The sequence below is a fragment of the Cladophialophora yegresii genome (genome assembly GCF_000585515.1).
Source record: "Cladophialophora yegresii CBS 114405 chromosome Unknown aczIN-supercont1.7, whole genome shotgun sequence".
NCBI classification, from domain to species: Eukaryota; Fungi; Ascomycota; class Eurotiomycetes; order Chaetothyriales; family Herpotrichiellaceae; genus Cladophialophora; species Cladophialophora yegresii.
The window spans coordinates 2,777,810-2,794,424 of NW_006913051.1; the positions used below are offsets into that span (position 1 = coordinate 2,777,810).

General features: G+C 53.8%; 8 protein-coding genes across 8 annotated transcripts; 4 read left to right on the forward strand and 4 right to left on the reverse strand.

Annotated features, from left to right (window-relative positions):
• Positions 1-325: 325 nt before the first annotated feature.
• On the reverse strand, positions 326-725 carry A1O7_10110 (mitochondrial import inner membrane translocase subunit tim9; the record flags this gene model as incomplete). Its single annotated transcript, XM_007764094.1, has 3 exons — positions 326-520; positions 596-665; positions 718-725. The coding sequence occupies 3 exons, from the start codon at positions 723-725 to the stop codon at positions 326-328; spliced, it is 273 nt and encodes a 90-aa protein (XP_007762284.1).
• A 417-nt stretch (positions 726-1,142) lies between these two features.
• A1O7_10111 (uncharacterized protein) lies at positions 1,143-1,826 on the forward strand (the record flags this gene model as incomplete). Its single annotated transcript, XM_007764095.1, has 1 exon — positions 1,143-1,826. One exon carries the CDS (start codon positions 1,143-1,145, stop codon positions 1,824-1,826), a length of 684 nt encoding a protein of 227 aa, XP_007762285.1.
• A 1,672-nt stretch (positions 1,827-3,498) lies between these two features.
• On the reverse strand, positions 3,499-4,236 carry A1O7_10112 (uncharacterized protein; the record flags this gene model as incomplete). The annotated part of the gene is made up of 1 exon (XM_007764096.1): positions 3,499-4,236. The coding sequence occupies one exon, from the start codon at positions 4,234-4,236 to the stop codon at positions 3,499-3,501; it is 738 nt and encodes a 245-aa protein (XP_007762286.1).
• A 1,092-nt stretch (positions 4,237-5,328) lies between these two features.
• On the reverse strand, positions 5,329-6,402 carry A1O7_10113 (uncharacterized protein; the record flags this gene model as incomplete). Its single annotated transcript, XM_007764097.1, has 1 exon — positions 5,329-6,402. One exon carries the CDS (start codon positions 6,400-6,402, stop codon positions 5,329-5,331), a length of 1,074 nt encoding a protein of 357 aa, XP_007762287.1.
• Positions 6,403-7,490: 1,088 nt separating this feature from the next.
• Positions 7,491-8,180, forward strand: A1O7_10114 (uncharacterized protein; the record flags this gene model as incomplete). Its single annotated transcript, XM_007764098.1, has 2 exons — positions 7,491-7,680; positions 7,753-8,180. The coding sequence occupies 2 exons, from the start codon at positions 7,491-7,493 to the stop codon at positions 8,178-8,180; spliced, it is 618 nt and encodes a 205-aa protein (XP_007762288.1).
• A 544-nt stretch (positions 8,181-8,724) lies between these two features.
• On the reverse strand, positions 8,725-10,291 carry A1O7_10115 (uncharacterized protein; the record flags this gene model as incomplete). The annotated part of the gene is made up of 3 exons (XM_007764099.1): positions 8,725-9,497; positions 9,548-9,729; positions 9,786-10,291. The coding sequence occupies 3 exons, from the start codon at positions 10,289-10,291 to the stop codon at positions 8,725-8,727; spliced, it is 1,461 nt and encodes a 486-aa protein (XP_007762289.1).
• Positions 10,292-12,239: 1,948 nt separating this feature from the next.
• A1O7_10116 (pyruvate dehydrogenase kinase) lies at positions 12,240-13,618 on the forward strand (the record flags this gene model as incomplete). Its single annotated transcript, XM_007764100.1, has 3 exons — positions 12,240-12,354; positions 12,408-13,500; positions 13,555-13,618. The coding sequence occupies 3 exons, from the start codon at positions 12,240-12,242 to the stop codon at positions 13,616-13,618; spliced, it is 1,272 nt and encodes a 423-aa protein (XP_007762290.1).
• A 1,807-nt stretch (positions 13,619-15,425) lies between these two features.
• Positions 15,426-16,115, forward strand: A1O7_10117 (uncharacterized protein; the record flags this gene model as incomplete). The annotated part of the gene is made up of 2 exons (XM_007764101.1): positions 15,426-15,857; positions 15,942-16,115. The coding sequence occupies 2 exons, from the start codon at positions 15,426-15,428 to the stop codon at positions 16,113-16,115; spliced, it is 606 nt and encodes a 201-aa protein (XP_007762291.1).
• Positions 16,116-16,615: the final 500 nt, after the last annotated feature.

Below are 16,615 nucleotides of genomic sequence, written 5' to 3' on the forward strand. Positions count from 1 at the left end.
TCGAATTTGGTATCCTTAGGAACACGAAGATATCTCTCTTCCAACAGGCTGGGCACATGCCACCAGATCGACACATATATGCAGTGTGAATTCGAAAATAGAGGCAGGTAATGTCCTGGACTCTGTATGCTTGCCGTCGAACATGTCAATGGCGGTCCGGGGGTCTGAGTTCATTCATACTGGAGACACCTCAACATATCCCTCAACGGCTCGAGCAAAGTGCAAGACCACAACTTCCAATCCGTGTGGTGTGTTATGGATCGAGTCTCCTCTTCCATATTGTACACAATTTCTCATAGCGAGCGGAGATGAGGGTACAGTGAATTTATCTCCCTGGTAATTGACCTGATTGCATCATGGCCGCGTTCTGCTCTTGAAACCTTGCGCCTAACCTCTCGGATCCCTTCAGGAACTTGTCGACGCATCGCATCACGCATCCTTCTTCTCTTGAGACCAGTGATTTGGTGGTAAAGTCGTTGACGCAGTCGTCGAAACAGCGTTGAACGAGGTTCGAATATGTCTACGATTTGCGATTGGTTAGCAGCCTGGGTCCATTGGGGCACTTTGTACTTCGATGTGCTCGGGGGTCACTCACTTTCATAAACTCCTTCAGTTGCTTCGCTTCCATACGAGCATTGAGCTCTCGTTGCTCCGCGGGTGTGAGGCTGCAGAAAGATCAGTGAGCTTTCGGAGTTGACGCTTGGAATGTGAACCAACCCGTCCATTATGATGTAGAAGATCCGATTGCGTCGCACCGAGTTCTGGCTTGAATAATTCCGTGGTTGATAGGTATTTCGAGGATTATCCTGCAGGACGACCACGCGAGTACACAGTAGAGCGCGAGGCTTCGGCAAACCTGCCTTCTTTTAACTTGAGGTTACCGCTTTTCATTTCTGCCTTCACCAGCTACTTTGATTTCTCAAGATTGGACCTGCGCCTCATTGCTCGGCCAACTCATGCATCTCTTTCTCATCCGCCATGGTGAGACCGAACACAATGTGGCGGGTCTTCTTGCTGGTGTTTCTGATTCCAGGTTGACAAACCATGGCGTGCTGCAAACTCAGCGACTCGGACGGTACCTCACATCCCACCGCAACTTGAGATTCACCCAAATTTACGCCTCGGATCTACAGCGAGCCTTCATGACGGCCAACGAGCTACAAAGGCATCAGACGCTACATTATCCATCCGGCCAAGTGCCTGCAGTGGTCCAACTCGGACTGCTCAGAGAACAGGACTTTGGATCTTTAGAGCTCGTGCCGTGGTCGTCGAGGAGGACGCAAGATTCCTTGAACCCCAGCGTGCCTGGTCCCACAGATCCATCATTTCGACCACAAGAAACAGCGGTGGCTATGTCGGACAGGGCTGAAGCGTTTCTGGCTGATTTCATTCTTCCTCTCTTCGCCGCCGCGGATGATACTTCAAGTCCTACCCAGGAATGTGTGGCCGTGGTGTCTCACGGACTTTTTCTGTCTGTATTGTGGCAGACCCTTCTGCGCAAATTCAATGCTGGTCGCGTGGTGCTTGGCCCAAATATTGAGGTTCCAAGCTACAGTCGACCTCTGGAGTATTTACCGTCATGGACTAACACCGGATTTCTAGAGCTTACCATCGAGAATCCAATAGACGACGTTGCTGCGGTCACCTCCAAGCCTGCCATAGAGGATCAGGTCTTATCACCCTTCAGCGGCTTCTCGATGACGATTCATAGTGTCAACAGCAAAGACCACTTAATCGATCTCAAGCGTGCACGTGGAGGATTGGGTTCCCTTGCTTATGATGCTAAGCAGCAGAGCCTTGATGGCTTTTTCCGACGACCGAAGTAAAGCTGGCCTGTAGCTACCACGGACCTGCTCCAATCGGAAAAGTTTTCGACGAGGACTTGTGTCCTGCAGACTTGAAACATTCTTTCCTATCGGTCAAGACATGAGGATCTGCTGCTTGTCAAAGAACTATCTGGCAGATGTTCTAGTACTCTGTCTGCAGCTCAGCGACCATCAGAGGAAGTTGTAGCCTACCGAGCCTCAATCTGCAGGATTCATTCCCCAAGATCGTGGAGGTCGAGAGGGTATTCCGTTTGGCCCAACTACAACATGTCCAATCGGCTAATGAACAGTCTGGCCTCTCATAAAATCGGTATGTCTTGATCATATCCTGCTCACTTTCTTCTGCGACCCTTGATGAAGCCAAATTTCACACAGACCTGTTCTGAAACACTTTGTGGAAACGACATTATATGTACCAACTGCTGTCTGATCTTGCTCTCATTCCGAGACCTTTCAGGATTGCTCTGGGTCGGCATGAGGCTAACGATTCAATTTCATAGGTGGACAGTTGAGCGAGCTCCTTTACAAATGCCTGCAGACGGTTACAGTATCTCATGGCCACGTGCGAGTCATCCTCTAAGCCAAACGGCCCCACAGCCGAAGATTCGGACGTTGTGTCACAAGTCTCGTAGATTCTGCTCAGCTGCCGGCATACCGAGCCGCGATGTCCGGCATCGGGCCCATTTTGAGTTCGATGAAATATGGGATCGAAAGAAGCGCGCAAGTGTACTCCGTACAACAATAGGTGCTTGTAGATAATGTGTGTTGCGAGTTGCAACCAACGGTTGGAACGGGCTTGTGATCAAACTTGGACAGGCGACCCGCCTTGCCGTAGAACGATTGGTCGAAACGACGCGTGGTCTTCGCTAAATTTGGTGGCGGAATCTGCTGATCAGGGGGTCCTTTGGGGGCTTGTGTGCTCAGGTCGTTCTGGGGGTTCCTCGTTCTGACCAACTTCAAAGACATCTTTCTTTCCCTGGTTGTACTGTGCGAGTAGTACGTCGTCCTGTTCGTCCTGCCCAGAGTCCCGCGAGCGGTTCTCTCCATGTCCACATCAGGGCAGGTCGTGGATTCGGCGCAGACTCTTCGGGGTCCAGTACCAGGTGGGTCTCCCAAGTCCCTACAACTTACTTCGACGCACGACGCGTCAGAGGCAACAACCAGTCCTCCTTTGGCCGGGCTGCCGGGTCCATGTCGCAGTCAATGACCAACATACTACCGTAAAGTGGTGGTATGGGACCATCTTCAAAGATCCTCTGCTTTCTGCTTCCAAATTGCGGAGGTATCGCTATATGCCTACAGGATTCTCAAGCAGAGTGCGACTAAGCTCACTAAGATTACACGGACTGCTTAAACATCAATGACCGAGGAGCTTATCCATTCAAGGTTCAACAGCTGCGAAACACGTTGTTGCTCATGCGATCGAGGCCCGTCCCAGATTCAAGTCCCTTCGACCAGTTGGCAATGAAACGATCGAACCGCGTACGCCAACCTGATGCCCTCGCTCAAGACAGTGACTCAGCAACCTGGAACGCCCGCTTCGTACCACTTGGCGCAATACAAACATTTCATCACGATGCGAGTAACGCTAGACTCGAGCCTTCATTCGATCCGATCTGACGTCGGGTTTGGACGCTCAACGCTGGGTATCTGTCAATTCTCGCTCAAAATCTCAAAGATAACTGTGGGCTCGGATCAGAGTCCGAGTGGCATCAAGACGACGTCTATCTTGCCTTCGTCCCGCACTCATTGTGTACGGCTCGTTCTGATTTTGAAAGGATTGTGCCCGGTGTGCACGCACGCTAGCTGGTGGGGACGCTGAAGGTGCTCGCGGCAATTCTGTGGCGATCATCGCTGGTCTTCTTCTGTTGGCGCGTGCAGCGAGCACGGTCTGAGCCGGGAGTAACTGTGTCCTTTTGAATTGAGCATCGGTAATGATCCGCCGGGCATGCATCCACTTCATGAGGCCAAAATCTGTCCTTACCGTGGCGAGCTGTTGACCTTTTCGGAAATGATCATGCACCATATGCGACAGCATGGTGTTCCAAGCGAAAGCAGGATCGTCTTCGGGGCGGTTGACATATTTGGTGTCACATAGGAAACAGGTGGCCGTGGTCGGCAGCTCGTGGCCTCGAAAATGTGAAAAGACATGCATCTTAAAGTGGACAATGTCGGCGAACACCCGATCGCAGTCGAGTATCTGGAATGGGCAAAGCAAGTCGGCATTCTCCTGGTATCGGAACGGCACGGTCAACACTCCATCTTGTGATTCCAGCATGTATCCGTCTCCCAGTATGCTGCTGGCCAGATCGGTGTCCGCCGAGGATGCTGCAGAAGAGTCGGACGAAGTACCGCGCGTCAACGGTGGTACCGCATCTGTGGTGGTCGTGGTGGCTTGCGTGGAGGCCATTGATGCGTCATCGTCTTCGTGGACGACCTGCGCTGCAGAGGCCGATCTGGAACTTGTGCTTCTGGCGTACATCAAGTCGAGGGCCCTACGACCCTCTCGCCTCCTTGTCGGTGTGGCAGAGATGACGAGCTGAAACGTATCGCACAGGATCGAATTACAACGGCGTTATGGCTCGATCGTGGTTCGTGGAGTATCCTCGACACAAAGCGGAGCAAGCCTGCACTCCCATCAGCGTCCGCGTCCAAGGGGAACAATCCAGATATCAGCAAGCGACTCACCAAAATCATGGCGATGTCGACCTGGAGTGACGACGTCGGAAATCACGCTATCGATAAGCCCGATCGGGCGGATTGCGGGGTCGAGGCTCGTTCCGGGGAAGTGATTGTTCTTTCAACCCTCCCGGAAAGATGCAACAAATGCAGCCCAGATCAAGATATTACTGCTGTCTCGGTGTCTGATGAAAGCGGGGCGCAGGAATAGATGGGATGCATGAACTCGACAATCGCAGATCCCAAAGGCCCAAGCTGGAGCCTCAATGGGTCTTCTTTGGAGCCTTTGTGACTGACAGTAGCAACCACTGACAAGTCCGTAAAGGCATGTGCGGAACGGCCTGTCAGCTGTTGCCAGCGCACCAGCTTCCGTTGCGGGCCAGTCGGCTTGATCGGCGCAAAGCTATATGCATGACCGATTGCTAATCCACCTTCATAGGGTTCGCCAGGACAGTGGCAGCGGATTTACATGATAGTACCGAAGCGGACGATCGGGTTTCTGTTGCCATAGTCACGACTAACCTCGACATTCGTCCTGACAACGATCCAGCGGGCAGGTACAAAGACAAGTCGGTCGAGCTTGTCTATCTAGTCTAATCTGTGACTTGGCCCGGGAACGAAAATAAGCCGTATACCAGATAAACACCCATTCAGCGGGCATTTCCAGTGCCTATATCTGAAGAACAACACAGGTTTTGTGGCACTTCCGCCTGTTGCTAATCCCATCAGACCCCGACTCGAAAGTGAAGGCAGAATCACACAGCTCAGTCATCCCCCACAACAGCACCAGGGGCTGGCTTGGAGATGCGCTGAGTTGTCCACTTCAGCCCAAGAAAGCCTTTGCACTGCCATCAACCTCGAGCAGAACGTGGACAATCTCATTCCACATCTTGTCGCCAAACCTTCTCCCCTCGTCCGTGGCCAACATCGGCCCGACCTCAAAGGCGCGATTATTCTTCCACATCTGGCCGTGACACTCGTCGCCAAGCTCCAGCGCCGTGACGTATGTGTTGGCGCCGTCTTCCGCCGTGCGAGAAAGAATGGCCTCTAGCACCCACCTTGCAAGCTGAATGAGTGGATTGCCCTTTCCAACCTCACGGCCCAGGTCGCTTTTACACAGGCCGGGGCAATTCGTATTGATGATTACCTTGGGCTTCCCGTCGAGGCCTTTTATGGCAGGCGAGGCTGCCAGATGACGCACGGCATACTCGAGCACGAGCTTGGATCTGGCGTATTGGCCTGCACCGCCGGAGAGGCCGCCAGGAAAGTTCTTTTGTTGGCTTAGGTCCTCCAGAGCTTTCTCGCTGGCCATGAACGCCTTCATCTCGTCTGGTTGGATGATCCAGGCTGTGCCCGAAGAGATGAATGTCAGGTGAGGCTTGTAGTTTGCGGTTCTTCCCGAGTCTGCTGAGACGATGAGAAGTGGCAGGATGAGAAGGCCGAGGAGGAAGGTGCTCAGGGCGTTCACTTGAAGAGTCTCTTCCCAACCATCACTGCTTTTGACGTATGTTGTGTTCATCATTCCAGCGTTAAGAATGGCGCCATCGATGCCTCCTGGGAATTTTGCTTTCAGCTCGTTTGCCAACTTTTGGACATCGGCGAACGAGCTCATGACGAGGACCATCGGAATGATCTCGGTATGTTTCGCATCGGCCGCCCTCGGGTTCGACTTTTCCCATTCCTCGATCCGCCCCTTCGCTGCCAGAGCTTTGCTTTCGTTGCGCGCCGTGATGATAAGTTTGTCGACATTGAGGCCCACGAACTTTTTGGCGGCTTCAAAGCCTAGGCCAGATGTTGCGCCGGTCAAGAGAATGGTCCTACCAGCGAATGACTCGGTCGGTGGCTTAGGGGGATTCCGTTTCTGGTCAAGCATACGCTGCAGTCCGAAGAGTGACATACTCGAGACGTGACTGAAGCTGATGTGTGTTCAAGATTGTTTTTGATGTTCTATCCTTGGGGGAGGTCGTGTTGGACCACTCCGCACTGTGGACAGAACATGTGCAGACGGACGGGGTGCTTTGAGATAACCATAAATACTTTCCTCTCACCCTGGTGCCTGGTGTCCTCGATGTCGGACTGATGTTCGCCCGCAGTTCTGCTGCCTTGGTGGGAGGTTGACAAAGACGGTATGCAATTGATGATCCAATTGTTGACCAGGCACAACTACACACGCCGAGGTTCTACTCTTAATGGCTATCCCAACTCGGACGCAAGCCTTGCCTACGACGTACATGGATTGGGGGCTATCTGTTACAAGGACCTAGTGTGATAATATAAGCAAGCACAATACATTCAGATACATCCGGTATTAGATGCGCGTAGTGTGCGTCGATGGTCCGGCGGCCATATCTGCCACTTTCTCTTTAGTCAGCAGTTTGACGGCAGGCTTGACCAACCAGAAAAGCGCAGCTCGGAGAAACTCCTTTCCTACCCGGCATTTTCACACATACAGGGGACTTTGCGGCTGGCTAGGGTACCCGAAGTCTCTCCACGCCGTCGCCAGGCTACGGGACATCGGACACATCGCAACCCCCTGAATCCAGTCTAGAATGAGTTGCGCAGTAGACTGACGCTGTCACTTCCGACTGCCGGCACAATTCCTCGACATGGAGAGATTGAGGCAGTGGGTACGGAGTTACGCGAGTACTACGATTTGGCTCTCTGTGGCTCTTCGTCACTCGTTCTCAGTGCTGGGTACGAGGTACGAGTGCCGCGCGGCTGTTTACGGCGGATCTTTTGCTCGTTATGCTTCAATCAGACGCATCGACTCGTCATTTCTTGACTTTACTGACAGGAAGTAAATGTACAATTCCTGCCTCGGATGATATTGTGTCTACATTGTAGCTGCCATGGTTGCAACTGACACAAGTTGCTCCTTACTCGCTGCTCAGATCTTCCTCGTGCCTCACCGATAACGAATCCCGCGCATTTCGATCTGCCATCACCTTTTTGCTTGGGGGACGTCTGCCTCTCGGGTCGGTGACGATGGAGCACCTCTCCCTGAGCGATCCTCCTGCACACCCCTCTTCGCCACGGAGACAGGGCCAATCACAACAGCACACACATAAGCAGCAGAATGCCGTATTTCCAGGCCCGTCGGCGCCGCCTCAAGGCCCGCCTCAGCTCCCGCCACAGATGTTCACCACGGCGGCTCAATTGCTAGATTTAACAGATAGTACGTTCGAGGGACCTCTCGATCTCTAAGAACCCCTTGTTTCCCAAGGACCCGTCTAACGTGTCTCTGTAGAGAAACTTCTCCTCGTCCTTCGTGACGGGCGGAAAATCTTCGGCGTCCTGCGCAGCTGGGACCAGTTCGCAAACCTTGTCCTCACCGACACAAGAGAGCGGTACTTCGTGACAGTCCCGCCCTCGGTCTCGACAAATCCACACACCGACACCACGATCACACCTTCCGAGTCGCAACAACATGCACGGAATCTATACTGTGATATCCCCCGCGGGACATTTCTAGTCAGGGGCGAGAATGTGCTTCTGCTGGGGGAGGTGGATCTCGACAGGGATGATGACCCGCCGCCTGGCTATGAGGAGGGTGATGTGGAGGAGGTGTTCCGCTTGCAAAAACAGGCGGAACAAGAGAGGAAGCAGAGAGATAAAGCGAGGGGGAAGAGAACTGCTTGGAGGGATCCAGAGGGGAGCGGGGAGGTGCTTTTCTAAACGGCCTTTTCCCTCCGCGTGGATGACAGAAGATGAAATGAAACGAGGGGTCCGTGCCATTGGTACATTCACCATGAGAGTTGGGGGAAGCCTACAACCATGTCCTGGTGTTGCAACACGCCAATATCGACTTATTCATAGTGCAGCGAGAGAGCTGCAAGTTGGGGAAAGGAACCAGCAAAACAGATAAGAGCAGAATATTGTGAAATGCTCTGCTGGTCCAATCAAGGCCAGTTGAATGGCACTGCATGGCACACATTGCCGATGAGTTTGATCACTCTACAGCGCTGGCCATCTTCCTACGTGTTTTGACTGTCTCAGCTTCCTGACCGACGAGTGAAACACGCCTCAACTCACTAGCTGAATAAAGCGGTCTGGTTGTCTCGCCTCAAATGCGCCACTTGATCAATCGTTCATGTTCATGTTCTCGTCCTTGCACCGTGGTGGTAGTAAGACCAGTTCAGCTCACATACACACGCTCACACTCATGTTGTGGCTAATTCCTGCTCCGTCTCCGTCTCCGTCTTCGTCTTTGTCTCCGTCTTCAACTGCTCTCCAATCTAGCCAGCCAGTTCACGACCATCATGGCCTGCGTCAGCGCCACTCTCTCGCCGAACCGCACGCCGTCCCACGAATTCGCCTGGACGGTCGCGTTCCACATACCCAGCACCTCGACGTCGCTGTCCTCGGCGACTCGGCGGAGCTGGCGGTCAAAGTCCCAGATCTCCTGGTTGCCCTTGCGGCCCCGGATCTCGGTGTGGCCGCTGGCGGGCGGGCCGAGCCACAGCATGGGCGTCTTGCGGTGGGACTGGTCTGCCAAGCTGAGAAACTCTTGCAGGCTGGACACGGCGGTTTCCGCGTTGACGGTCGATGGCGAAAGGGCGTGGATCACGGGAATAGGATGGTAATCTGCCTTCTTCTCGCGGGGCGCGAGGGCCTTGAACTTGTCGATCGTCGATGCGGGCGCCGGGGAGGAGGTCACGTGGAGGAAGGCATGCGGAGTGCGCGCGCAGAGGTAGGCCGTTCCGGTCTCGATCTTGCCTCCTTTGTGGCCGGCGGTGCTGAGGTCATCGCTGAACGTGACGAGGTGAGCCGCGCAGGTCGTCGACATGAATTGGTTGTCGCAGCTGCATTGGCTGCGGGTGTGCGTGTCCATTTCCCACGTCTTGACGGCGCCATGCCCCAGATCGCGACGCAGGAGGATGTTCAGCCCCATGTAGATGGCCTGCAGGCTGTCGTCGCCGACGAAGATGACGGCAGAGAAGCGTTCGAGGATCATGCAGATCTCTTCGACCGAGTACCAGCGGTAGTGGCAGCCTGTGGTAACAGTCAGATGGATGGCCAATGGCGGGCTAGAATTATCGAACCTCTGGGAAAGTAAGGTGCGTCAAACCCGACTCGGCCTCCACTTGACATGGCTTCAAGAAGGTCCTTGCGGCGGGCGCAGTAACCGTTGTGTGAGACTTTGGAGGCTTCATGACCGAGAGGCGCGTAGAGATCTGCCATGCGGATATTGCACTCGGAGTAGCCTTGGAAGTCGTTGAAGTGGCTGCAGTTAACTCGGTGTTAGTTCCCACCTGACCTGAACGCTGCAGTCGGACTCACTTGTTCAGATCCGAAGCCTGGTGAGGCGCTTTGTCCGACTGCCCTGCCAGTGACCAGTGGCCATGGATCGGCAACAAGCAGTAAGCCAGGTACAGGACGAAGCACAACCAGAGCGAGGAGACGACGTGGTACATGAATTTGGGGAAGTTGAGGCTGCGGTTTTCCCAGGCCTCCATCACTGCCCAGGTCACTCGAGTGAGCATCGGTGGTTGCTGAGGGTTGCCAGCCGGGACGAGGTCGTCGTCACGCTTCGCAGCAGCGTCGACTGGACGTTGCACAACTGGAGTGCGAGTCATGGTGATTTCGTGAAGATGGAGGTTGTTGTCGTGCTTCTTGGTGTCGATCTGAGATTCGGGCTCTGAGGTCGTGCTTGAATACAGAGGGAGAAGTGGTTCAGAATCAACCTGGCAGATGATGTCGCCGTGGTGAGTCGCAGGAATGGCCGGAAACTTTTCAGCCAAGGTCATTTCCTCAGAGTGAATCCGTGGCTTTCCGTCGGACGCCATGGTTGAGGGCGACGACTAAGCGACCGCAGTGTCGATGAAACAAAGCCTGCAAATGCGCCGGAGTGGATTGTGAATGATAAAGCGGAGACCGTGGTTGAAAGATAATGTCCCTGTCGCGGTCAGCGTTGACGACAGTTCGAAGACCGTGGCTGCTCTCGCTCCAGCAAACATGTTATTCGTACCTACAATTCTCTGGTTTCGCTTTCTGAGGAAGGAAGTGTTTGTTTTCTGGCTTGAAATATTCTCTCGTGACATTTCTGTCCATTCACCTTCGGCTCTTCAGCCTCAGCCTCGCCTACCAGTCTCGCCTTGAACATGGATGACAGGACCCTGAGCAATGGTCTATCGCAGAATGCACGATTATGTACTCCTGCCAGGCCTCGTCAACGTGCTTCCCTGAGGTTCCATGTCTGACTCTGAGCGTCAGTGAAATACATTGAAGGCTCGATATCCCGAGACGTGAACAACGAGCAACAGTCACGGGATATTCCCTCCATCAGGGTATTTGAGCACCATACCACATCATGTAGCAGGCTATATATATATCAGGTATCATCCTTCGGATCTTCGGCATTACCTAAGGGCTCCTTGCGAGTAGGTCATCGTGAGAGCGGACAAGAGGCGCCATGCTCGCCCACATGTCTACTCACCAAGGTGAAAGTAATATGGGGGATGTCTGTTTTATCGCTCTGGATCTTCAGAGCCTCTCAAAGATTGCTGGGCAATTCGAAGACCCGTATAAGGCCGCGACCTAGCTCAAGAGAAGACCACGGCACGGCAACGACAGCACCCAAAAGGACAATAACGGCGCTCGGTATGCTTCCGGATTCTCAGCAGCTGAGTAAATGTGTCAATCCATGTGCTGTCTGCGTTGCAGCATACTCCTGGCTTGCACGTCCGCGAAGACGGCTCTAGGCTCGTCAATCACGAAGCTGGCCTGCGAGAGAGTGTTTGCATCCAAACAAGCCCTTCTAGCCAGGTCATCTTGGGACTCCAGGCCATGAGATCAAGCATCATCCCCAATCGCAGTGTTTGGGGACATTTGGGGCCATCGATATATAACAGTCGCAGCATTCCGGCATCTTGTTACCTGGACGTTCCAGGTTCGGAGGGCAAGTACCAGGCTGTAAGCTAGTGGATTGATGTATGATGAGAACAAAAATCGAGAGATTGCCTTCGCACGGGCTGAGACGGGTCAACTTGCATTGAAGACGTCCACCGTCGAATGTGAGTGGCAGGAGGAAGAATGGCAATAAACGCGGAAGAGTTCGGCAGTCGTTCGGAATGCAGAAGGATCGCCGACGAGCGACACCAAGATCGAGCCTCGTCGGGCGGAATGACGCTGATGGGGGACATGGGGGTTTCACACCGACGCCCGGAGCAAAGGGGAAAGCCAGAAAGGCTGGAGCGCAGGAAGGCTGATGCTGCCCCCAAAGCCCAGCGAGGCCTGTGCCCATCCGTCCCTAGGGCCGAGACCCAATCATTTCGGGCCCCTTCACTCCACAATCAGGTGGTTTTCTGGTGAAGCGGCGGTGGGCTCGTGTCCCTTGGCCCTTGGTCCCTCTTTTGCCCTCCACAGTGTGCGGGCAGTTGCTCACACGCACGAGTCACAAAGTCGTCTGTCACTTGCAGGTTCAGCTTCTTTTCCCCGGCTGTGCTACGTGTGTTGCACAGCACAGAATCTTCCAGCTTGGCAGCACCCGTCGAGGACTGAGCATCTCCTCCGTACTTCCAGAACGATCTCACTCGAGCTCAAGGGCGAGCGTTCCGCGTCATTGAGACCTTGACCCTGCCTCGGCACCCTTCAGTCGGAGAACATCGGACCTGACATCCACACGACTTGCTGCTTGCAGTTTCGAGTCACTGTCGCTGCTCTTCACACTCTGTTGCACGCCTTCAAGTTGTCCGTCCCTACTGAAGCAGGCCGCAAGGCCTGAACTTCATCAACATGTCGTGGAAACCTTCCGAGAAGCTTGTCCAAACCATTGCACACTATGCGAGCTTTCCGCCGACTGGAGTCAGTCTCCGGCAGATGGTGCAGTTTGGAGACAAGCCTTCTGCCGGTATGTCAACGTCGAAGCCATCGAGAGACAACTAATACTGAATGCCCCGTCAGGGACCCTGTTTCGTGCCTCGCAGTTTCTCTCCGAAGAGCTTCCAGTCCGCCTGGCGCACAGAGTAGAAGAGCTACGGAAACTACCAGATGGCCTCAATGACATGCCCTCGATCAAAAAGGTCAGAGACTGGTATGCTCAGTCCTTCGAAGAGATCACAACCCTTCCGCGACCCAACCTAGACACCACCACCCGTGACCGTCTTTTGAATCCTCCCAAAAAACAAAGCACAAAACTATCCGCCACCACACGCAACCCCAGTCTCAAAGACGACGGCAATGGCAAGAGTAGCATGAATTCACGACGTTACTTTGCTGCCCTGGATGATGGCAAGGAGTGGCCGCCAGTCCTGTCCGAGTACAACCGCAAGTTCGCTCGAACTCTCGAGATGATCAAGAGAAGACACGATCCCGTCGTCACGACCGTGGCCCAGGGCATCAATGAGTGGAAGCGGAAACAACAACGAATGCAAATCGACTCCTCCATTCAATCCTTCCTCGACCGGTTCTACATGTCTCGCATAGGTATTAGAATGCTTATTGGGCAACACATTGCGTTGACGGATCAGACCACCAACAAACACCCGAACTACGTGGGTATCATTTGCACAAAGACCAACGTCAGAGAGCTAGCAGAGGAGGCGATTGAGAATGCCAGGTTCGTGTGTGAAGATCACTACGGCCTGTTCGATGCCCCAAAAGTCCAACTCTTCTGTCCTCCGCACCTGAACTTTATGTACGTTCCGGGTCACTTGTCACACATGCTGTTCGAAACCTTGAAAAACTCGCTCCGAGCGGTCGTTGAGACACACGGGGCGGAAAAGGAGGAATTTCCAGTGACCAAAGTGATTGTTGCCGAGGGAAAGGAAGACATCACCATCAAAATCAGCGACGAAGGAGGCGGCATTCCACGATCCGCCATTCCTCTCGTCTGGACATATATGTACACTACTGTCGACACCACACCAGAGCTGGACCCGGGTTTTAACGCTAGTGACTTTAAGGCGCCGATGGCTGGATTTGGGTACGGGCTGCCGCTTTCACGGTTATATGCACGGTACTTCGGAGGGGATCTTAAGCTGATCTCCATGGAAGGGTACGTTCCTTGCCGGCCACCCAGGTTGGAGCCCCTGCTAACAATTGCGTATAGATATGGCACGGATGTCTACCTGCATCTCAACCGGCTCTCTTCTTCTGCGGAGCCTCTCCAATAACAATCAGCAGTCATGAGGGACAACCGCGGGTCTCAAGGATTGGCGCTGAAGGGCACAAGCAGAGCTGATGACCACAAACGCATCCCAAGCATCAGCAGTGGACGGTTAGCCGCAGTACGTTCACGATTGAAGAGTGGGGAGGTGTCGGAGCGAAAGCAGGTGGGCGACACCGAAAGTATGATTAACGAGGAGCCCAACGTGGTGCAACCTGGCGGGGCCAGTCAATGGCTGGAATGAGCAACGGCCGTCATGGCCCAAATTAACATACAGTATTCCATATGACGCCAAACAGAGCAATAAGATAGCATGTTTGTTGTCATGGAATGGACGTGCCCCTTACTCCCGAGGGTAGACCGAGTTCACCGCCCTCTCCACCAGCGTATCGCAATGCTGGCCTCACGTGTTCCCGGCGGCTGTATTCAATGATCCTGCCACGGAAGGCTGCCGTCGCCTGGCATGGAGTGTTCATAATGGCCAAGGAGTGCATCAGTGTCATCGTCGACCCTCGGCCAGCCATTCGAAACAGCAGAGAATGTCTTCCTGTTCAATATCACTCCTCACAATCAGCCACTGGCAGACTCCGTGACATCTTTCTCTACGTCCGCGACTGCCTCAACTCGTTCCCCGTGACTAGGGTTTCTAGCCCATGAGTAAAGGTCTCGGCAATTTTGTTAGGGAAGTCATATAGAAGCCGTGTCACTTTCCCATTTGCGGCTGATGTCCGCGGTCTGTAGGGTTCCGTCACGACCATATGCAGCCTCGGTCGAGGAGCTGCTCCTTGCCGTACACTCGCTACTGAGGATTCCGTCGGCGAGTCAGGTACTTTGTAGCCGAGTTTCCGATCGAGTCATGGCGATTATCTCGTGATATCTGTATTTGGCAGGTCAGCCGCGGACACCACCACCGCGTAAACTGAACTGACGGTAAATAATCATTACTGAGAATGCGACAAAATATGGCATTTGCAAGCACCATTCGCTGAGGGTGCATCCTTCAATAGGCAAGGCTAAAGCCATGACCGGGTAGCAAGCTAGACTGGCCAATGGAATTTACCACGTCGGTAAGCCTTTTGTGATGGAATCACTCGACTCATTAGCTTTTCCACTTCATGGTCAAGAGGATGGAGATTTCTGTCAACTTCCTACGGTTTTCGCCAGAGCAAGATCTAGCTATGAGACAGACTCAGCACCAAGAGATAAGTTTCCAGCTGAAAGTCCAAGCTCAGCGACTCAACCGGATTGACGACTTCTCTTGCAAGAAACCTTTCAAGAGCTGTCGTACGGCACACAGCCCAACAGCCGCGCAGCAGTTGCTTGACCGCAGGAGGATCAGTCAGACCCACTCAGCTTACCACTCGTAGACCGCCTCCTGTGTACTGTGGTCGGGGCTGTTCTCTCGGTTTTCTCCTCGGGAAAACGCCAGCGGGCCGGTTACCCACTGACCCTTACACAGTGTGAAGCAACGATGTCGTGACTGTTCTGCAACAGGACCATCAGCCCTACTCGGTAGCTATTCTTCAGGTCTAATGTCTTCCCTGCCAGGTCAGCTTCCTCCCGGCCCTCCGACGCTCGCAGCATTGGCGTCGCCAAATCTAGTCCGACCATACTACTCCCAAGGGTGTGTTCTGATCCGGGTCCTTGCTTCGTTGCCTCTCCCCTCCTTTCCTTTCGATATTCAGATTTCCTGTCATCACTCTCGTTCCATTATACACTTGCCGGAGCACCGAGCGCTTTCGCCCAGGTCTACGACTTGCATTTTGTCTGTTCCTTTCGCTCAGGGAACGACTCATTGATCTCTTCTTGCACACATGGCGCACGACTACCAGAAATTGCAAGGCGACGTACCGCTCGAAGATCCGACTGCCACCTTCCGAGAACGACGCGCACGATTGTCTTGGACGAAAACAACTTCGCTGGCTGTCCTCTCCCTTACCCTCGTCATCACGCTCTGTGTCTACCCGGTCTACCACATCTTCCACCTCTATCAATCACCACCAGCATGGACAGACTGTGGTTCTTCTCCTTCAGAAGCCCGTTCTCGCGGCTGTTCCTTCGACGCCATGAGTTTCACCTGGTCTCTGTCCGACTGTTTCGATGGAGAATTGACGGATCAATTCCTCAGTCATGCGCAGTGGCGCTGGTACAGCGAGGAAGGCACCGAAATCGACAGGGAGAGCGTCCTGTCCGGAGAGTACGAGTACTTGTTCGTGAGCGGGGAATATCATGTCGTTCATTGCACGGTCAGTCCCACGCCCTCATCGTCTCCCAACCGTGTGGGCATGAACGTGTCTCCCTTGCTAACGAAAGTCTGGACATGCATGCAGTTCATGTGGCGCAAGATGCACCGCGCGCTGCTTCGTGGCCGGCGTATCGACAGTTATCTAGCAAACTACAACCACACAGAGCACTGTGCGCATCGACTGCAGAAGCAAGATGCAGCACAGAAGGACGTGAACACGGTTATTGTGTCGAAGTATCCGAGTTGTGGGGTTCATTAAGCAAGCGGGCTTGTCTTTGGTGTCGATGTTCGACCGATACCCAGGGCAGTGAGGCGTCAGCGCCTGAGCGACGGAGGGTGAACCTCGACTCCGGAACCAAGTGCAGCGAGCTAAGCGCGAATGTAGACGCGCTCCATCGGGGGTGTGGTCTGTCGGGTGTATCTCGTATGTATACGTGGCGGACTGTTCGTCCGTATGGCGCGAGGTATTCTTAGAGTGGACTCCTTCACTCCACGGTTCAGGGGGCCATTCCAAATTTCTGGCGCGACGATAAAGTGTGCAGTCAGCTCCAGAGTCGAATGAAAGTCACAAGGCCAGGAGGACTCGTGGTCCACCTCGCGAACATGACACCTGCTCATCACTGTTGGCGCATGAATCAGGATTCGCGGCAAAGTAACGAGCACGGCATACGTGTAAAGTTGTTGGATCCCCGTGGAAGGGACGGCCACTACGTTGCCCCAACTAGGTAGGCTTGCAGGGTACATGTACTATAACCGGCA